The 21,477-nt window shown below is 42.1% G+C and overlaps 4 protein-coding genes across 5 annotated transcripts; 2 read left to right on the top strand and 2 right to left on the bottom strand.

Moving 5' to 3' along the window:
• The first annotated feature begins 793 nt into the window (after positions 1–793).
• Positions 794–3,959, top strand: LOC138591225 (rab9 effector protein with kelch motifs). Its single transcript, XM_069661749.1, has 13 exons — positions 794–855; positions 939–1,109; positions 1,189–1,294; positions 1,460–1,576; positions 1,655–1,768; positions 1,921–2,098; positions 2,179–2,301; positions 2,381–2,568; positions 2,677–2,873; positions 2,972–3,063; positions 3,154–3,208; positions 3,469–3,566; positions 3,730–3,959. The coding sequence occupies exons 1-13, from the start codon at positions 794–796 to the stop codon at positions 3,957–3,959; spliced, it is 1,731 nt and encodes a 576-aa protein (XP_069517850.1).
• A 393-nt stretch (positions 3,960–4,352) lies between these two features.
• gstz1 (glutathione S-transferase zeta 1) lies at positions 4,353–6,366 on the bottom strand. 2 transcript variants are annotated; one of them, XM_069661862.1, is made up of 9 exons: positions 6,159–6,366; positions 5,754–5,805; positions 5,602–5,669; positions 5,332–5,412; positions 5,112–5,237; positions 4,959–5,034; positions 4,826–4,878; positions 4,695–4,744; positions 4,353–4,540 (listed from the first exon to the last, which is right to left on the bottom strand). In XM_069661862.1, the coding sequence occupies exons 1-9, from the start codon at positions 6,186–6,188 to the stop codon at positions 4,414–4,416; spliced, it is 663 nt and encodes a 220-aa protein (XP_069517963.1). In that variant the 5' UTR covers positions 6,189–6,366; the 3' UTR covers positions 4,353–4,413. The 2 variants fall into 2 exon arrangements, with proteins under 2 accessions (XP_069517963.1, XP_069517964.1); XM_069661863.1 differs by lacking the exon at positions 6,159–6,366 and adding an exon at positions 5,892–6,127.
• A 250-nt stretch (positions 6,367–6,616) lies between these two features.
• LOC138591035 (methylmalonate-semialdehyde/malonate-semialdehyde dehydrogenase [acylating], mitochondrial-like) lies at positions 6,617–13,798 on the top strand. The gene is made up of 12 exons (XM_069661531.1): positions 6,617–6,751; positions 7,263–7,304; positions 7,412–7,486; positions 7,974–8,135; positions 8,228–8,306; positions 8,793–9,095; positions 9,473–9,594; positions 9,929–10,118; positions 10,619–10,800; positions 10,889–11,068; positions 11,891–11,989; positions 12,090–13,798. Exons 1-12 carry the CDS (start codon positions 6,713–6,715, stop codon positions 12,192–12,194), a joined length of 1,578 nt encoding a protein of 525 aa, XP_069517632.1. The 5' UTR covers positions 6,617–6,712; the 3' UTR covers positions 12,195–13,798.
• On the bottom strand, positions 12,847–18,391 carry LOC138591036 (basal body-orientation factor 1-like). The gene is made up of 11 exons (XM_069661532.1): positions 18,348–18,391; positions 18,013–18,265; positions 17,861–17,926; positions 16,299–16,442; positions 16,131–16,211; positions 15,957–16,027; positions 15,287–15,431; positions 14,248–14,741; positions 13,952–14,056; positions 13,137–13,208; positions 12,847–12,946 (listed from the first exon to the last, which is right to left on the bottom strand). Exons 1-11 carry the CDS (start codon positions 18,389–18,391, stop codon positions 12,847–12,849), a joined length of 1,575 nt encoding a protein of 524 aa, XP_069517633.1.
• Between the last annotated feature and the right edge of the window lie 3,086 nt (positions 18,392–21,477).

Here is a 21,477-nt window from a genome sequence, read left to right as displayed (position 1 = left end):
GTTTTATTTTCAGCTCTTCCCAAAGGCCAGTCAGAATCCAAACTTACTAATGTGACTCACCATTTTAGCAGATGCTAAAAAGGCATCTTATCATTGTTCTATGTTTATTATATGAGGATACTTGTTTTGGCTAAAATTTTAGGTACTACAGTCATACATAGACTTTAATGGTTTGACCATTTTAAAAGTTGGTGACAGTAGATATGCAGTTACGTATTATAATCTACTCTTGTAAAGCATATCTGAGAGTAGTTTGAGGTGCCATTGTATTGAACTTATAATGAAGCATTAAAATGAAAGTGTTCACTGTCTTGTCAAACTCCATTACATAGGCAAATAATCGTATAAACCAATCCAACTCCACCATAACCTCTGTAGTCCTGAAACTGACCAAAAAAAGTTTTCTTTTAACAACATTGATTGACAAAATATATATTTTGCAACATTTTCTAGTTACAGTAAAGGTAGCCTAAATAAACACGGTGGTATGAAATGCATTAATAAAACAAATTAGCCAGTAAACAATAGTAAATTGCTTTATATATATATATAATATAATATAATATGTAGAATTCTCTGTTATAAAGAAGCTGTTCTGCTAAAGCTAGCTAAAAAAAACTCGTTAAACTATTTGTTTTAATTAATTTATGTAAGCGTTTTCAGGTGTGTGTGTTTTCATAACGGCCGCGAGCTCGAGACAGCCAATCAAGAGTGACTGCTGGAGCTTTAGGTCGCACTAAAGAGTTGCTGTTAGCTTGAGCTGTAAACTTCTTGATGAGGAGACCCTGAGAACATGGGGAAGCTGAATTTTTATGTGCTTTACTCCCTGCGTGACGCTCCCCGCCAGTTCATCAGGTAGGCCTTTACTGGATAACCTGTGTTTTTCTAACCGTTTTCACATTTAAAGTACATTGTTTTCTCTGTCTCTCCGCGCGCAGCAAATCCAACCGAAGGTGCTTCCAAGTACACGTGCCCCTGCCTCTCCCCAAACAGCTGGTCGTCTTCGGTCTTGGAGAGTGGAAATGCAGTGAGACAACAATCTCTGTAGAGGTTGTGGTTAGTGCTGAGGTGCCTGCTCAGAAAATAGGGACCCTGTCATCTCAAACGAGGTATGTAGAAGAAAGGTTTTAGCAACTTTCTACAAAATAAAACTCGAATCTAAATGGGTCATATCTACTTTGAACTCAGGTGCCTGACTTGGGAGGGAGACTGGAGCCCTGACATTGCGTCAGTGGCAGCTGAGAGAGGCAGGAGAGGAGTTTATGGAAAGATTGTGCTCACAGTGTGTGGAGAGGTAGGGTAGTTGTAATCTCAAGAGATGGTTTAACTGTTGCGAGATAATGGTTTTACCTGGTACTGTATACTTTACAGATTTAGAAGGCATGATCCTCCTTGGTTTATATTGTATATTTCTCCAGTTATGCTTCTTTTAATGCCATTAACTTGTAAACACCCACAGGATAATGCCAGTGTCTTCAGCAGCACTCCTCTTGTTCAAAGGAAATGTCTGTTCCCAGACAAGCTCAATGCCACTGATCTCTCTTCCACATTACACCGAAGCATTGCAAATGAAACGGTGAGGTTAATATGGTTAAAACAGTTTTGCACTTTTCTTTACGTTTTTGCAAAATTTCAGTGCTTTCCTTCTTTGCAGATAACTGTCGACATGTCACAGTTGGGTGAAAGTGTTTGTTACGCAGAGATCCAAGTCAACAAAATTGACACCAGTTCTACGACTCAGGGAAATAAACCCCCAGTGTGGCCTTCGGTAAGATGCAAGTCATGCTTAAGAATATACATATATTCAGTATACATTATATAGTTGTTTAATTGTACATTGTTTTGAAATTAATTTGCTTTTCCTAGCCTATATAAAATATTTAAATTGCCTATGTAAAGCTGCCTTGCCTTGCTCATAAGGAAAAGACCCCCAGACGTACAGTTATAAGTAAGAGAGGCCATTTGACATGGAGCTCAGAGGACATGGACAGCCTCACCGACGACATTGACCAGGCTTCAACCCCCAAGAAAATGAGGCTGTCCAGGATGAACAGCCAGGAGGAAATGACTGTTCAGATAAAGAACGAGAACAGAGGAGGTCAGAAACAAACTTTTATAACCACTGTGGTCACATCGGAGTCGACAAAGAGTTTTGACAGAGATCATGATTAGTTTCAGCATGTCCATCAAAGCGCTGGAGCCACACGATGTGTATGAGTGACTCTGACACGGCCATCCTCATCGGAGGGGAGACTGCAGATCAGAACTACTGCAGGGACTCTCTCTGGAAGCTTGAGTTAGGTCAGTATAACACTTACACATTTAGTTTACACTGTACATGCCTTTTTCACCCTTAGTTTCCTCTTTGACCCCTCCCCAGACAATGATTTCTGGTTCCCCATGAACTCCTCTGCTTCTGGACCTGTGCCGCCGTGTGCCCGTGGACACTCTGCGTCCTATGACCCCGACTCTAAGTCTGTCTTCGTTTACGGCGGCCTGAGGGAGGGTCAGTGCTACAGTGAGCTGTACATCCTTAATACTCTGACCTGGAAGTGGAAGCTTGTCAACGTGGGTTTGTTGCTAACATGTTTTAGTTTTCTTTTTCTTCTCAAACACTCAGCCAGAGTTATGAAAGTGTTTTCTTTTGCTTTGATTTTGTGCATTTACCTCCTTTAGGCGAAAGGCAGTGTTCCAAATTTGGCATATCACTCTGCAGCCTTTTATAAAAAGGAGCTTTTTGTCTTTGGTGGTGTTCAGCCGAGCCATTCGTCTGGGGAGAAGCCCTGCAGCAATGCTCTGTACATCTTTAACCCAGAGTTTGAACTCTGGTACCAGCCTATTGTCGAGGGGGACAGACCTCTGCCTCGGTTTGGGTCAGTCTTATATTCAAAAACCAATTAATCTAAATACTGTTTTATTTTTCCTATACATTGATCATGATCATCATCATCTTTATGTTTGTGTCGAACAGTCATTCAGCAACACTGATATCACATAAGTTGTTAATATTTGGTGGACGGAAGACTGCAACCTACCTCAATGATCTCCATGTTCTAGATCTGGGTAAGATTGAGACGCAATGGCTGCATCGGGCAACAATTTTGTGTTCAAGGTTTAAACTGATAAACTGATATTTTTTCTGTATGAGGGAAGGATTCATGGAGTACACAGCTGTGAAATGTGGGAACATGCCGCCACTGCCTCGAGGGTGAGTATATGACTGATCAACCTTGAGAAATGTTATCCATGTAGCCATCTGGTTTTTGCATTTTTGCATCTCTGACAGACAGAGCTGCATTTTGATTTCAGGGTTTTAACACAAAATATAATCTGTTTTGTGACAAAATAATAGTCTTTATGCATGGTTTGATGGATGTTTTAAACTTAAAAAATGCATGAAATCGAAGTGAGTTGTTTAATTTTACATAATTGTGCATCTGAAAAATTGCCTTGTCTTTACACTGACAGGTTTCATGCAGCTGTACCGGTTGCAGACAACAGGATTTTAATCAGTGGAGGTTGCAGCGCAATCGGAGCCCTGCAGGATGTTCATATTTTCAACACTGGTGAGCATATCATTCTTACAGCCTCTTGTGTTTTATTAAGTTACATTCAACTATATCAGTGTGGTCTGTTGAAGTCCCACATTTTTTTAGTAATTTAAAAAAAAAAATTGTTTATTCTTCATACATCTACTGCTGAACCTCCACCACTTTCCTTTCTCCTCAGACACCAACATGTGGAGCTCGGTGGCGTCTCCTTTGCTTTGCTCACAGCCTCGAGCGGGACACAGCATGATCAGTTTGGGCTGCTCCATTCTAACAGATACTAAGATGCACGCGCAGGGCCAAAATGTCTGTGTGAAGTGCACCTTGCTGGTGTTTGGTGGGTCGGACTGCTCCGGTACCTTCTACAACGACACAGTCAAGTGCACAGTGGAGGTTCCTGGTGACAAGTGATGGATTTATAACCAACCAGGACAAGTGATTTCAGTAACTCTAATTCTCAGATGCTGTGATCTGTCCTGACAATGTGACAAAAATTACAGTTTCCATGTTTATGTCTCTGTAAAAGTTATTTTTCTATGTGTTTGTTTGTCAATACATCTTTAATGCTTCTTTTTAGGAGTCTCTTTGATAACCATCCTTTTTTCCCTCACAGGGAAAACGTGCTGCAAGTAGTGAAATGAGAGGTTTGACACTTTGCATAGCAAATCTGTTTTACACCTTAGGTTATGACCTTTAGCTTGTACCCATATCAGAGTGTATTGGAGGACAAAGTTAAAATGCAAATAAATATTTTTAACATAAATCTTCCTTTGTCATTTAAAAGTAATGACACTGAAATGGGATTAAGCATTTTATTTAACAATGTACAAAGTTGCATGGTTCTCTCTAAATCTGTCAAGTTGTTTTATGCACGCAGGTCAGCAGGTGTGTCTGGTTGGCTGTGTGGGTGGCTCACTTTGAAGGCGTCAATCTCAAGCAAGGTTTGATTTAATCTTTTGATGGTAGGAAACTGCTCGAGGTCCACTTTGAATCTGTACATGATAAAGACATAGAGGGGTCATACTTCTCTGAGTGTTAAAAGTTAAGTTAGGGTCATGGGGGTAGCAGGTAAACAAAAAGGGAGTTCTTGCTTGCTGAGTATTAATGATGCATTTGAGTTATTTATGAAATATCTGATTTACATACCTCTCTGCATTGTAGACCTGTGGGACCAGACAGATGTCTGCCATGGAAATCTGAAAGCAACAGATAAGATGATTTGTTTCTGCCATATTTAACACTGTTGCCATTCTTGACTGTGATAATCATGCCCTTACCTCATCACCCACACAATATTTCCCTGCTGTTTGCTTCAGGATGGGCTCGAGAGCTGAAGGAGAAATGTGTGCACATGATTAATATAGTAAAGGAACTCAGGATGTAGAGTCGAGAAGACGAGCTTCCACCAACCTTGAAAGCCGCGATCAATGAAGTGCTGAGACCACGGCACCTTTTCTGCTCCCACTTTCTGAATCACAGACAAATTCTGAAACGTCAAAGAAATTATTAATATTGTGAAGTTACACATGTTGACTGTAATCATTTGTACTTGGCTTTTCTCACCTGCAGGGGCTGAATTCCAGAGGCAATGAGATCACTTATCATCCGAACCTGGGCACGTTTCTTTGGGTCCTCTGGAAGAAGCCGAGTCCCTGGCCTGGTCTCATCGAGGTACTGGACCACTGCCAGCTGTGTCAGCAACGATCCATTTCAAGTTATATTCAAGTTGGTAACTGAAATGTTGTTTTTGAGGATTTATATGGGTAAAGAGTTTGGGACTCACTGACTGAGAGAGGAGGAAGCCATCAATTTCAACTGCAGGCACTTGTTGCATGGGGTTTAACGTCTTGAACTCTTTTGTACGCTTGAGCACAGAGAGAGCTTTTGTGAGACTAGTTGAAGGATTTATGAAAACATGCATATGCATGAATAATTTGTCAAAGTCTATTAAATCCATGGTGTACGGTTAAACACTAGATCAACTGTCTCATGCTAATTATAATGCACAGTGTCATCTTTGCATGCTTACTGATCCTGTCAACCTATACTGTACCTGTTGACCTCCATCTTCAATTAGATTGACTGGAACCTGGTCATATTCAATACCTTTGAGAGCAAAAGCTGTTGCACAAAAAGTTCATCATCTTTTGGACATCAAATAAATGAAATGACAGCTTAGTAGTCAAATGCTTTTGCATGACTTACCAATGCGAACCCTCCAGGAGCAGGAGCTTCTGAAGTATCCATGAAGAACAGGCTGCACAAAAAACAAAAAACATTAAGTCCATTTGAAAAAACATAACATTTTCCCTTTGCTTAGTTAATTTCTGTCTACTTGTTCACCTTGGTTTGGGTTGCCATAGTTGTTTTGGCTCTACTTTTCCCCTCAGCTAGACTGAATCAACTATTGCAAGCACTTTTTCTACAGTTTAACAGCCCCTTCATCCCCCAGCAACCAATAGCATGTGCCCCTAAAATCCCTCCTACCTAATCTTTGGTCCATGACTAAGCAACAACTGGGCTTCATCTGGTTCACATTAGCGTCCTGTTGCACACACAGTACACTTGCAGCGCACAGCAATGTTATTACAAACAATGTTTTTACTGTACCTTGGCCAGGCACACTAAGGACAAGTGCATTGTTGTGGCTGTGATATCGCTTTTATTTCTTAGGATAAGCTGGGCTTGTCAAAAAGACGTCGATTATTTCGTGCACATTTTACAGCAAAGTCCCTCCTCCTATGTTTTAATGTCATGTACATAAAGCTCAGCTAGTAGAAACCCCTCCTTCTGCCTGAGAGAAGCTAGTTTTCCTGATTTGTGGCAGGTTTTTTAGCTCCGGGTTGCGTAACTTCCAGCCACCTTATGGCTGAGTGCCTTATTCACTTTTGTCCAATGATAAGGCGACTTCTAATGCTAAGGCGGGATTAGCCAAAAACTCAACTAAGGATTGGATAGAATGCGTCAACGGTTGGCCAATCAGGCTGCGTTATTAATGGGAGTGCAAACCCGGAGCGAATAGCAAGCCTCGGAATTATTTAAAGCCCGCCCACAGGTAATACAATGCCGTTAGGAGGAAAGCTGGATGCTGTCTTCTCCTGGCCACCGTCCCACCTGCAGAGTTGGTCAAATAAAGTCGACCTGCGCCTATTAACATTTCCAACATGGCGACAACAGCGTTAAGATCCGTGCTGAAGGCAAAGGTAAGACTTACAAGTTACACAGCTTCAAAATTTTCCTCAGTTGGAAGTGACGCAGGCAGATTTGACAGCTCACATTGTTTACAAAGTGCCAGGTGTCATGTGCTGCAGGATTTAGGACTGGATAGCTTTCCACACAGGGTTCTTTCTCATAGATGGGATTAACTTATAGTGTTTCTTCACTTCAAATGATATTGATAAAATGCTACCTGAATGCAGGCTTTCTTATAAGTCACCACCCTTTATGAGCTGATTTATAATATAAAGCAAGGCTTATTTGAGCAATTCAATGTGAACATTGTACTTTTATCAAAACTAATCACCCCAATAAAACTGAACCTGCTGGCTGGACTGTATTCATTCTTCCATTTCTCTCGAGTCAACTTGACTTTGTCCCCTCCGGCCTCTTCATCACTCCACACTTAGTAGTTGCTCATTAATCTGGAGGGCCTACATGCTGCAACTGGAAACAGCCAGCATTGTGTAGTTAGTGTTTGCTGTGTTTCTTTCTCAGGTCCCGTTTAAAGCTGGCCGCATGTGCTACTCCTCCTCTGTGGTGAGTTGGGAACAGTGTGCATTGTCTTATCAGTTAGCTTTTACAAGTTCCATTGATTTTCATGCATGGGTAATCCGTCTTCTGACTGAATGCATTTCTCCCCACAGCCCACCACAAAGTTGTTCATTGATGGGAAGTTTGTTGAATCCAAAACTACAGAATGGCTGGATATTCACAATCCTGTAAGTGTCCCATGGCCTGGATCGTAAAACATACAATGGACCTACGTTGTGTACATATGTGGTTGGGTTAGATATATTCTGCTGTAGCTGATGCAACACTTGTTTGGTAGCTCTGACATGTCTCAGGTCTGTGCAGTTTAACCTGTTACATGTTACATAATGTTAAATGTCTGTGCCTATCTGTCTTTTTTGTTCAGCACCATACACCAAGTTTTTAAATTGCAAATGTGGAATTTAGATTTACAGTATCTATCACAACAAGTTTCCTCATGGACTGAATGAAGAAATCCTTTTTGTTTGTGTCTGATAAACTCTGACCTGCAGATTTATGAAAGCCCAGACATCTGAGTTAAACATCAGCTAGGATTCACCCGTTACATAACATTACATGAACTAAAACAGCATGTGCTGATTGGTATTCATTAATCTTTAGTCTTTTAATGTAAATTGACTTATCCTAATTGTCCTCCTTTTCCGCCCCCTGCAGGCTACCAACGAGGTGATCTCCCGTGTGCCCAAAGCCACCCAGGAGGAGATGTTGGCTGCTGTGGACTCGTGCTCCAGAGCCTTCCACTCCTGGTCCGAGACGTCCATCTTGGCCCGGCAGCAGGTCTTTCTGCGTTATCAGCAGCTTATCAAGGACAACATTGTAAGTCAAAGGGTCAGAAGGTATAAGGTGCATCTTAAAGCATGAAGCAGAAAACAAAGGAGTGACACAAGGGTCATTGTGTTGTGTTTCAGAAAGAACTTGCAAAGTCCATCACAGTGGAGCAGGGCAAGACCCTCGCAGATGCAGAGGGGGACGTGTTCAGAGGATTGCGTAAGTTTATTATTCTTACACGTGCACACACATAGGGGGATTTGCATAGGGCAACATAAGTGAACCTTTGCGGGTTATGTAGGCTTAGTTAATGAGTTATACTGTCACTGTATGTGCATAAATCTGAAGAGGGCACTTTGAATGGCTGCTATGACCTTTCCCCTATATTTTAGGAAGGAAGGAACTTTTGTTGCTGATGTAAAAATAGTGGATTAAGTTTTCTTCCACTCTTCCTCACACCACTACAGATTGTTCTTCTTCTACATTTATCTTTAAATAATGCTTTAAACATAAGGGATACTCATACATTCTGGGGAAGCATAATTGATCTTTGAAGGGTTTGTGGAAATTTAACTCTGCAGACATGGTTTGGGCTTCCATGCAAAGTCAACACACTGTAAAGCAGATTATTTACACACATGCACAAAATAACCCAAACACAATAACTCATGTGTTGTATGCTCCGTTTCCGTCTTGTCTCTGCAGAGGTTGTGGAGCACGCCTGCAGCGTCACCTCCCTGATGCTTGGTGAAACTCTGCCCTCCATCACAAAGGACATGGACACCTACACCTACCGCCTGCCAATCGGGGTGTGCGCCGGCATCGCCCCCTTTAACTTCCCCGCCATGATCCCTCTGTGGATGTTCCCCATGGGCATGGTGTGCGGCAACACCTACCTGCTGAAGCCGTCAGAGCGGGTGCCGACCTGCGCCATGCTGCTGGCCAAGATGCTGCAGGACGCCGGCGCTCCAGATGGGACGCTGAACATCATCCACGGCCAACATGCTGGTGAGAGTTGGTCTGTGGGGCTTTTAGTCCGTGATTGACAGAACATATATTTTGTGTCTGGGCCTCAGTCTATTCTTTACATATTTTTCTTTTCATTTGCTTGAACCACCTCCTTTAAACTAGATATCTTTAGGCTTACATTGGACAGAAGAAGACATTAAATGATGTCATCTTGGCTCTCAGAAAGGACATATTTCCTTTTTTTTGACATTTTAAGACTCCAAAAAATCATTAAATCTCATCATATTTGGAAGAATAATATGAGTGAAATAGGTTATAAGACAATTCAAAAAAGGGCACACTCATATTTAATGCACAATCTCATTTTTAAACCTATCCTTATCAAACTATAAAGTTTTTTCTAATTTCTGCCACAGCTGTGAACTTCATCTGTGATCATCCGACCATCAAGGCAATTAGCTTTGTCGGCTCAAATCAAGCTGGAGAGTATATTTATGAGAGGGGCTCTAAAAATGGCAAGAGGGTCCAGTCCAACATGGTGAGTAGAAAATGATACTGCCACACAGGTGTTATGTCTGATGCTCGCTGTAAATGTCCACGAGGTGGCAGCATTGGCCAACAGAAACTTGTTTACTGTCATCGCTCCTCCTCACTGCCAGCTGTACAGAAGTGAGAGTGCAAAACAGAGATGCAGCTGTGCATCACTGTTAATGAGCCAGGTTGTGGATAATCGATGTTCCCATGTATTAAATTTAATGTGTGTCCATCAACTCCATGAGGATTAAATTGTGGGTTTTCTCTCGTAAATGCAGAGGTTGTTTTGAATATTGAGATCAAACGGCAGAGGGCTAACCACTTGTCATGCACTGCAGGGAGCCAAGAACCATGGTGTGGTAATGCCTGATGCAAACAAGGAGAACACTTTGAACCAGCTCGTGGGCGCAGCGTTCGGTGCAGCGGGACAGCGCTGCATGGCTCTGTCCACGGCCATCCTGGTGGGCGAGGCTCGGAGCTGGCTGCCGGAGCTGGTGGAGCGAACCAAGGCCCTGCGTGTGAACGCAGGTACCGCACCCCGTCACCCCACCCTGCACCTCTGTCTCTCCTGAGCCTCTGTTCTCCCTAAGGCACTTGGTTTAGTCATCTCGGTGGCCACCCACGCCGACCTAACCACACCTCTCGCCTTCTGCCCTGTTGTAACTTTGCGTCAGAGTCAGCTGGGAGAAACGGCCTGTTGAGTCAGCCATGCTGCAAATTTGTGGCCAAATCTGTGGCCGAGACCTAAATAGCGGTTCGGAGCATCAAAACCTTTTATGAAAGGAATGATGTGGAGTAAAATTGAGAAGGATTTTCCCTGTTTGCCGTGATATGGACTCTAATTTGCGTCGTACACAGGAAACCCATAAGTATCCATTTTGAGGGCGTGCCTGAAGGTGCCCCTCGTCCTGGCTTTTGCGTGTTTGTGGCAAGAGACATATTTGAATGTCAGTGCCCGTAATGTGCTCACATCATGTATATGCCATACTATGTAACCTTATAGCTGGTTGTTTTTGGGGCCCTGCTAGGAGACCAGCCTGGTGCAGACGTGGGGCCCCTGATCTCTCCGCAGGCCAAGGAGAGAGTCTGCAGTCTGATCCAGAGTGGTGTGGACGAGGGAGCGGAGCTGCTCCTGGACGGCCGAAGCGTCAATGTGAAGGGTTACGAGAACGGCAACTTTGTGGGGCCCACGATCATCGGCGGTGTAACAGTACGTTGGTTTAATATCTTTAAGTGTATTTGCATTCGAGTACCAAAAGAACTGAACATTAAAATTAGTGATCTTTGTTCTCTCGCAGCCGGAGATGAAGTGCTACACAGAGGAGATCTTCGGGCCGGTGTTGGTCGTCCTCGAGGCAGAAACTCTGGATGATGCCATCAGTATGGTCAACAGGAACGTCTATGGCAACGGAACGGCTATCTTCACCACAAATGGCGCCACTGCACGCAAATACACTCACGAGGTGGACGTGGGCCAGGTGAGTGGCTGCAGCCTCCAAATGTGTTCCTCAGTTTTGAGAGAAAGGAGACATTCACATCAGCCTGTCATGTCTATGCAGCATCTCAAGCAGGGGGCTCATCACCTTTCTGTTTGCAAAACGTTCACACACATTAAAAAAACAATTATTTTCCATGTCAAGTATAGCCTTGTTTGCCCCAAACCTAAAATAAACACATTCAGCAACCCCCTACCCTCCACTTCCCCACCGGTCAAGACTAGAAATAGCTACAGCAAATATGTGCGTTACCTGAAAACAGGGGGACATAGAAACATTTTTCCGGGTAGTACTGTTAGAGGGAAATCTTAAATTAAACTCAAATAGGGATTCCTAGGGTCCTGTTCAAAGTTTTGGCATAAATATGGCCAGAGTTTACCTTGTTTGTTTGCCTGTGGAGCCCCAGTTATGCCCTGTGTTTGCTGTTCACATGTCGGGGAATGCTGTGCAGGCCATGTGCTGTACTCCTCTCCAAACCTCGATGCAACAAACATCTACTTTTCCTTTTTTTTCCTCCCTGCACCTTCGCCAAAAGGCCTCAGTGCTCCAATCTTATTCCCGCTGTTTCAAACATTTAAAACCAAACATGCCAGGCCTCTCCTGCCTTCAAACGTTTTATTTAGTTTTTCTTCCCTTCAATAAGAGCATGCTTTGCTGTGCTATATGCCGCAGGTTTAGCTTTGTTTAGTGCGATCATGTTCGTCTCTCTCATCTGCTGCATCTCACTCATCGCAACAATTTAGCATCTGGGGAAACTATTTTACAAAGCACACTTATTTTCTTTTTTTTTTTTCATTTTTACAGGTTGGAGTCAATGTTCCCATCCCTGTTCCTCTGCCCATGTTCTCCTTCACTGGATCAAGAGGATCCTTCAGAGGGGACATGAACTTCTACGGAAAACAAGTATGAAATAAACAAAAGCATCTTATTCTTCAAGGTGAAAATAACAAATATGTGGAGGTCTTAAGTTTTGATGGAAATGTTTTTATTGTTTTCTCTCCAGGGAATCCAGTTCTACACACAGATCAAAACGGTAACATCACAGTGGAAAGCAGAAGATGCCACTTTGAAAAGTCCTGCAGTTACAATGCCGACTATGGGACGCTAAATACTCCATCAAGTACTGCTCTTCAGTCGCATTAACCAGAAGACCTACGCACTCTTTTTCCACATATAACACAGACTAATACGTTGAATGTGAATAGTATATTAAAAAAGTTTTTAAATACTTATCCTTAAATTAGATTTATATGTAAAGAAAGTTAAATATAAACCACTGTGGCCATTTTAAATATGCAAATGATCTGTACACGAGACTGTGTTGTTGGATTGGTGTCATGTCCTCAAATACATCACCAGTATTGAAACTCTCGTGTTCTTACTTAACAGTGCAGTGTGTATAATCAACATGAATTATGGTTGAAATGGATACACTGCACTTTGTTCCACTGACCCAACATCCAATGATTGTTTAGGGCTCTTTCTAATCTCTGGAGCATATTTCGGTTTCAGCACTTTGTGTTCAGTGTTTTGTATGAAACTGGTCCTTTTTAAATTTGTTGTGACCGAATTCAAACAAGCTTCCCATATGTAACAGAATACTCACAAACCATATATACATGCATGGTGAGGTATTTATAACAAGCACAAACAAACATTTGTGTGTTCTACAGCATACATGATTGACGCTCTGTGGGAAGTGCACAAAGCGAAGGCAAACAATCCAGAGTGTGATGTGCGCTGTAGAGGCCACACAGAGGTCATGTGGTGTGTATATCCGGTAGGCTGTTTGGGTTCGATGGAAGAGTGCGCTCAGGCGCCTCGGTGATGAAGGTCGCCGGGGACTGCTCCTCTCTAATTCTGGAAGACAGTCATCATTATGCAACGCTGAAATCCAACTGTCTAATAAATCAAATGTTGGCACTTATGTTCTCACAGGCAATGCTTTCTAAGCTAAACATGGAATGTGGGACCAATAAATCTGAACCGGCTTCTTAATTGCAAAGATGAGGTACAACTTTTATTCTCCAACATTCCTGTAGTTTCTTACCCGGCAGCATCGCTGTCAACGAGGCTCTTCTTCTCCGAGGAGGCAGACAGAGCCAGATGTTGGCTGCCTTTCCTATCAGAGAAAATGCAGAGTTGCAGTTAAACACAGGAGTGAAGAGCCATGTTTTAGCACACTAGTGCCTATTCACTCAGGCCTGCAGCCTGTCTTGGAGAGAGGGTCACTCTGGGTCAACACAATTCGCATGGACTTGGATGTTGCTAACAAACTCTTGAGTCGCCAAATGTACTGTTATTCTGCTGGACTAGGTGCCAGACCACTGCTAACATGAATATACATCTCTGCCTGCCATACCCCCATACATCCAGATCCCCTGCTGATCCTTCTGAAAATCATGTTACCAGCTGCTCCCTGACCACAAGCGTTCAAAGAACAAAAACAGCGAGTGCACGTGAAGAGGGACCAATAGGCTGAAAGCAAATCGACGTGACCAGATGTTTGTTTCCAAGCACACGACTCTGTGGCTGGCCTATTTTTACTATTGTGCCCAGACTCTTTCTTCATTCTTTTTAAGCAGCTGGATGGAAAAGAAAATTGGTTGAAGCCTAACTGATGTTTTATGGTATTCTCTTCTTCTTTCTGAGAAAATGGCTGTTTTAAACATTAAAAAGAGGGAGGAGTCACCAGAAGGTCGGCCTGAACTACTGCGTGGTGTCACTGCTCTTTGTTCTTCAGAAGTAATTGACCCAGAAGTTTTAGTCCATTTTCAGGGATTACAAGTGCACCGTAGAGGATTTTTAAGGATACTAGCACTTCTTTTACTAAGACAAACATGATAGAAAGTTTTTTTTTATTACCTTGTTGTCTTTCCATTCATTTTAGCAAAAAGAAGCCTGAGCACTTGTTCCCTCTGCTCCCAGGTGAGGTCTGAGATTTCCACCTTACTGCCTGGTTGATGAGTCCTTAAAAATAGAAGGAAGAAACCAATTCATTTACCATGTTTACTTCTGCTATTTTACATATATTGGCTGTATCAGTATGAACCATGACGAGGTTTGAGGACCACAGAATAAGCTTAGACATGAGGAATTAAAAATATCACAAAGACATCCACAGTTGTAGAAGTCATGGAAACGATGTGAAGTGCACCTACCACCGTGCAGCCGCCTCCATGTCTGAATGCACACAGTTGGTACTGTTTGGGCTTTTATGGAAGGTGCGGATGGGTGGGAACTTCAGCTTTCCTGCAGTGGCTTCTCTCAGCCTCCAGCGATAAGCCTGCAGCGCCTCTTTTTTGTACTGCCGCCTGCTGGCCATGATCTCCTGCTTCACCTGAGCCAGGGCCTCGTGGAAGAACCGCTCCAGCTCTGTGCGCTGCTCTACAATGTTGCTCGCTAGCCGCTTTATGTGCCCCAGTTCCTTCTCCCGCATGGAAAGCACCTTCTGCAGCTTCTCCAACTCTATCTGGCTTGCATGGGTCATGACCAAAGTCCTCTCCTTCTCCTTCTCCATGTCTCGCTCTGATTCAGTCTCTTTTAGATCTAGGGCCTCCTCCAGGGAAGCTACCTTGGCCCTCAGTTTGGATAGCTCCTGTTTTTGGGCCTCCATCTGAGCTGCGTTCTTCTTTATGATCAACTCATATGTGTTCTGGGTGAGATGACAGAAGAGCAAAGTAGTAAGATGGATGATATTGAGCTTACATTGAAAAAAACTTTTAATTTTATGCCAACATAGAGCTGAAACAGATAATGGTCTGTGTGCTGGCTGCTTTGCTGCTGAGTGAGCAGCCAAAGCTCCAACAAGGTGGATTTACTCTCTGTATTTACTGTCATCAACACAGGTTAGATTAATGCACCCAATATTTATTTGTCTTGAAGAGTCAGCGCCAGAAACCTGTGAAGGAGAAGCCACTAAATATGAACCCATCCACCAGTGGAAACTCTCCACAACCACCGACCGCTGAGAGGCTGGGTAGTAGGCAGGAGGTGGGGAGTGGGACCACAAGCAAAATACACAGGGTCAGCACAAGTAAACAACACAAGGGGAAAATCCACCTGAAATATATTCTGCACAGATCTGACAAGTGCTTCATCACTGAAGTGATTGACTTTTTAGAATGAATGGAGTCTGTCCAAGCACTGCCGGGACCGAATAGTTACACTGCTGTTTGCTGTCCGATGGTCCAAACACACCTTGTCCAGTGTCAGGGAGGTGTTCTCCTGTGCCAATGAACTTGTTAATTTCTGCAGGGCTTCGGCCTCCTTTATGTGATATTTCAGCGCTTCGTTGAGACGGACGTTCTCCTTGAACACGGAGCGCGAGGCGTCATCCAACTGCCTAAATAGTATAGAAGACAAACAAAAAGATTTATTTAAACCTCAGAACAACAAAACAAATGCTCCGGGAAATATTTCAAGACCTTTGCAAAGCCTCTGAATATGACGAGATTCAGTTCTGATAATGTAGAGTGTGTTTAAAGCTAAATCAATTATTGACGCTCAGACCAAAGCGGCAGGACCACACCAGAATCAATGTTAAACTTTTATGAGCTGTAAAAAATAACTAAACATAACAGAAATATACATCTCATAGCCTCAAAGGTAATAAACTATGGCTTTCCACACATGCATTACGCTCTCTTCTGGGGCGGATGAAGATGTGATGATTGGCTTCTATGATGTACACTATCTGAACATGAGCAACCGGTGTGGTCGAGAGAATAACATTAGCTTTAGCTATATATACATTTATATACATAAACAGTCGTGTGAGTAAATTATGTTCTCTTTGAGCACATCAAAGAGCAGTTTAAAGAATGAAGAATAACATTAGTTTGTAAAGGGACAGCGGAGACACGCTCACACGATGGCTTCATTGTGGGCCTCCTTTACGACCACGGCTATCCTTCTCTCAGCTTCACTCTCCAGGCAAGCCTGCAGGGAAAAATGTCAGGTTCCAGCTAGTTTATCACAATATTTTCACTTCATTATAAGTCATTATGAAATGAATCGGACGATTTAGATGACCTGAAAATACCTTTTCTTTTAAGAAGGCGCACTCCATTTTGTTAAGGTTTTCCCTGTGTTCCTTGTCAGCAGCATCCATGGTTTCTCTGACCTACAAAATAGAAGCCATCATTATTTTTAGCCTGACAAATAAAACAACCGCTCTTTAAAAGGAATCATTTTATACTGTGTTCCTTACATCACTGAGCTCCTGCTCCATCTGGACTTTCCTCTTCTGAAACTCCTTAATTTTCCTCATCCCATCCTGAATCATGTCAAAGTCACTAGACTTCTTTTTGAACAGCTCCTTCATCTCACTGATTTGTTGTGTGTAATCTTCCGCCTGTTGAAACATATAATTAGATGCATAGAATAAAAAACATTCCGCATATTTAATGCATCCCTTAAGTGTTAAAAATGCATCCACCCATCTATATAGTCGCTGCAAAGTTCCCACAACGGCAGCTTGTATAAGTTAGGGATTTTTTACACCAAAGTTCACACGGGCCATGCTCTTCTGCAAAAACCAACTTAAGCACAGATCAGTCAGACTAAATACCTCAAGATGCTACTGTGGAGAAGCCAGTCAGAGCAAAAATGTGACAAAATGACCAAAGTCATGAGAGACTGGCAAAACAAGCACCCACAAACATGTACATGACGACTAAATGAGAGGTTATCAACCATCTGATTGCAACTCTAGGCCTAATCGTTATTCTTCACATAACTCTGTCTACATCAATGGACCAATCACACGTATTTATTCAACAGCGTGAGCCTTCAAAGTGTCAGTTTTGTCAAAATATCACAACATTTTGTCGGGTGAAACTGGCTTTTTTTTTCTCAAGCTGCAAATAAACTGCAGTTGGGAAAGTCTTTAAGAAACAATTATTTGACTGACCGAATTTCTCAACACTTTAGAGAAAAACCAGGGCATTCGTCGCCTTTGATGGAGTAGTTTCCATTAGCTAACTCAATTTTTAGAATGAACCTTTTTACGAGAACGTCTTCAGAGTCAACCACATAACACTATTTCTTTCTCAGTAACTGGACATATGTGACAGTTGTCTAAAATAGAGATGTTTTAAGTTGGTCCAGAACAGGCCTCTTTTTTCCTCCTCTTATTGGACTCCATTTTACCAGCATGAAGTAAGAGCTGGAAGATGGAAAACAGCTGCTAGCAAAAGAAGCAAAAGCTATTTTATACCTTTTATTTTGTGCAGTAAAGCCACTTGAATTCTGTCATGTCAGTTTGATAGCTTGATCTTAACTGCAAGCAGCAGAGGTCAGCGAGGATAAAATGAGTCAAAATAAGTCCCTTTGGTGTGTGTTGTGTTATGTAACTTAAACTGGTATTTTAGAGTAAGAATCTGAGTGTCATGTGAAGTTTGGTTAACACATCAAGACCAGCAGTGTGACTTTTCCCGGCCAAGCACTTTCAAATTAGGCTATGCATTTTTTTTCTGTGGCCACCAACATAGATTAAAATAACATTAAACCATGTAACTCGGAATGTGAGGGTTTGTTTTTTTGTTTTATGGTCGCTTTGTTTGCTTGTTGTTTTCTTGCATAAAAAATGTCAACATAATTACACACAGGACAGCTGCTAAGACACAGCGCAGCACATTTTTCAGATGCTACAGGTTTAAGTTGCGCACAATAAATCACAGCGATGGCCACTGGATGCTACTATGAACCTTGTTTTATGGGCCGAGTGGTAGTTGCATTTCTTTTCTTGTGGCTGTTTTAAATTGAACTCACCAGTTTGTTTTGCTCTTCACGGGCAATTGACGCTTGACTTTTGAGGCTTTTCTGCAGCACATTAATCTGTCAAAAAAGTTGAAACTTTATGAAAACGGCTCAACATTTACTTTGTTAATAAATTTACAAATACAAACTTGCAACCCCCCTACCTTCTCCTCTTTAGCTGCATCCTGTCTCTTCAGAAAGCCTGTCATATCGATTGTGTCCTTCTCCGCGCGGTACAGTTGGTTGGTGAGCTCCTCGTTGGCGCGTGCCAACTTGCGGCAGGCCTCGCGGTACTGCACGAGCGACTGGTCCGTGACCTGTAACCTCAGCTCCCAGAGGGCTGCGTTGGCCCTGGCCTTCTCCATGTCCGACTCTTTGTCCACTTTTGAATCCTGTTTGGCTTCTTTCTTCCCTTTCCTTTTATACAATATCACAACGTATCGTTAGTGTCCGTTTTAAGGTCAATTCAGCGAGAAAGTTAACAAAAATACGCACTTACCCGGCTTTCGCCCTCTTTACTTTGGCGACTTTCTTCTTCGGCATCACTGCTACTTTTACTGGCTAAAACAGCTACTACACAAAACAACACTGTGCTACCACAAGGAGAAGAAGTTGCACGGTAATTACCCTCAGGCTTTACAGCTTGTCTATCTGTAACGGTAGCAAGCTCCTGTGTGACCCGCTTTTAATGTTTGTGTAGTGTTGTTGCTATGGAGACGCTGTCACAGAGGAAAGGTCAAATTTCCGTCTACATGACTTTTGGTGATAAATAATAAACCTACTAGCCTATACTGTATTTAATGCACACATCTTTGTTCAAGTTTATTTAAAATATAACGTTTGACAACATTGCCTTGTCAAATATAAAAATATTTTTAATGTCTTTAAAAATTGGTAGGTTAGGCTTCTGGTAATGATGGTAGAATAAAATAAACAAAATTAATATCCAGAGGTAAAAACAAAACAAACAAAAATAGTAATACAAACATAACAAAAATCTTAACACTAAACTGACCTCACTCAAAAAACGTTGTCCTTTCTTTACAGTACATATAGTGTAATGTCTTTTATTGTTATAAAGTAGCAGTAGTTGTGCTTTACTTACATTTGATGAGTAGGCTTTTGATAATAATCATAAAGGTATAGGTAGGTACAGTAAGCTATATGCACAGGTTATGTTATACACAAGTAAGGAGGAGAGCTCTATAAAGGTATAAACAGATACATATACCTACTGGATATAATTTAGGCTCTAATTCTTATCACCATCTCCTTTTAGACATTTCTGAATTAAGATGTCGGCAACTAACAATATCCATTGATCTTTTGATTGTTTTTGGTCAGTATTATAAATGGTATGATTTTCAACCAGTAGTCTAAAACACAAAGAGAGGACTGATTCGAAATTAACCACAGGCAAACAGCTAATCCTTACATTCAAGATATTTGTAGTCCAATAATAATATACCACATATTGTTGGTAACTTTCTGTCAATCGACTAGTTGATAAATGATCTCAGAATACCAACAACAAATGACACTCATTCATGTATTCATTTTCTTTAAATCATGAATAATAACCTCTAACTCATCATCAGTTATTGCTTTTTGAAACATTTTGCAGCGCACTGTGCTGCTCTTGTATTATCAATGTATTTAAAAATCATCCAACCGATCTCTGTGGGGGACGTTTAACTTACAGATCTGTTCTGTAGGCTCTGGATCAGCACAGATTGCCTGTATTTGTCTCTTGTCTTGTAATTACAGTCTTCTCATGCTGGGCTCTATCAAACAGGATCTGTTTGCACATGATCTCCTCCCACATGAGGACATGAGAAACATTTGGCTCCTGTCACCAGTATTGTCCATGTTGTCCTGAAAAGAACTATGTGTAACTGCCTGCCATCCCCACAGTTGTTGTTTGCTGGAGTTATGGGAAAACCACTAAGGTCAACGAAAATGCACTTTGGCTTACATCTTCGAAGGAGCTCATCAAAAAGAAACAATGTAGAGTTAGCGCAGGTCATAATTCAGGCTGAAAACCGCTGAATTCTCCTCATTATCTTGTTTGGCTTTCTGCAGGAGCCTGAGATTGTCCAGTGCAGATTATTCATCAAGCTAAAAGGGAGATATCACTAAAGTGTTGGGTGTAGCTACTGTTCAGTGAAACATATAGGGTCGCTTTCTGCTCTGGCATCATGAACAGAGTTTGAAGACTAAATTTAAAGGTAATTACTATGACAGTGAGGAGAGAAAACTGAAATAACCCGGAGCTTTTCAAAGCTGTCATTATCATTGGAATTGTAATGACAAGGTTTGGGTCTCTTCAATAGACTTTCTGGGGTAGGACACCCACAAACATGGCATTCCTGAGGGCAACATTGCAGCATATTAATGATATATTGCACAGTGTAGATTACAAAGCTGGGGTCCCTTCTCATGCTTTACGGTTTCAGTTAACTTGAAACAAAATACCAAAACGACCTCTCTGTAAAACATTGTGTTTGCAATGTGCTGTGTCATGCTGTAGAGGAGAGCTTTACACACAATGTATACTGAGGCAGTGCATGTTTGCAAGACATGAATTTCCACAGACTTTGCCTTAGATTTGATAGATTAGTTGTGAATATTCAACATTTCTGTTGCTGAATTTTAATTAGCAAAGCTTTTAACTTGAATAGCAATTTCTATTCCATCAAATGTAATATAAAAGTAGGCATGTCTTAAAAACTAAAACATGCTGTGATTTATGCGTCACAAGGCCAAAGGTGGATTATAGCTTTGTTCATTTCCAACCCAATTGCTACATTAACCACAGAATGTGTCTGGACATTTAAATAAAGAAAACACCTCAGAATGATTTCAAAAGTCAAAACAAACACCAGACAAAACACGACTTGTACTTGATATCTCTAAAAGGGCATCTTTATCCCGGCTTTATTAGTCACATTATCACACCGTTAACATGCAGCCAAGACATGTACGGGCACAAGTCAGTGAGAGGTCCTGCACATGTACGCTTTGATAGGGGCGAACGACCATTCTGGTTCGCCGCAGGATTGAAAAAAGTAGCCACAGTATTTAGAAAAAAGGAAGGAGGAAAGAAAGTCCAATATTTTTAGTCCAAATTACAGCGTTGGAACAGGGCTTTGCACAGTCGAGTGTCCTGGGAGTGGAATGGCATGATGGGTGAACACTAGTGCCAAGCCCCACCCTCCCCACATTGTCCTCTCTGTGGACTTCCCGCACTCTCTCGTGCCCATCAGCAGGACCTCTGCCCTCCTCTTACCCTCCTGCTTGGGCTAGCCGCCGGCTCGGTTTCTGCCTCAGTCGCCTGCTGCGTGAGGTGAAGCAGACTCGTATTTAAGCACATGTTAAGTCGGGGTCTTGGCGGGGTCATTCCTCCAGGGATGCCTCAATTGCTAGACTACCAGCGCCCACTGTTTCAGATCTCTGTCTTCTTTCTGTTGATACAAAGTGGGTGGAAAATATCACAGCTGAGTACAAATCTCAGTTCATGTAAGGTCTCTGAGTTGCAGTGCCTCTGTAGGAGATCCTTGATACCTCTGCATCCTGCTTTAAAGCCTGTAACATAACGTGGAACATTAAAAGCTGATACACTCCAGCAT

Source organism: Semicossyphus pulcher, unplaced genomic scaffold (genome assembly GCF_022749685.1).
Source record: "Semicossyphus pulcher isolate SPU_LCO1_2020_fin unplaced genomic scaffold, fSemPul1.0.p SCAF_14, whole genome shotgun sequence".
NCBI classification, from domain to species: Eukaryota; Metazoa; Chordata; class Actinopteri; order Labriformes; family Labridae; genus Semicossyphus; species Semicossyphus pulcher.
The sequence above is the reverse complement of the archived record's forward strand: the minus strand, read 5'-3'. Positions and strand labels throughout refer to the sequence as shown.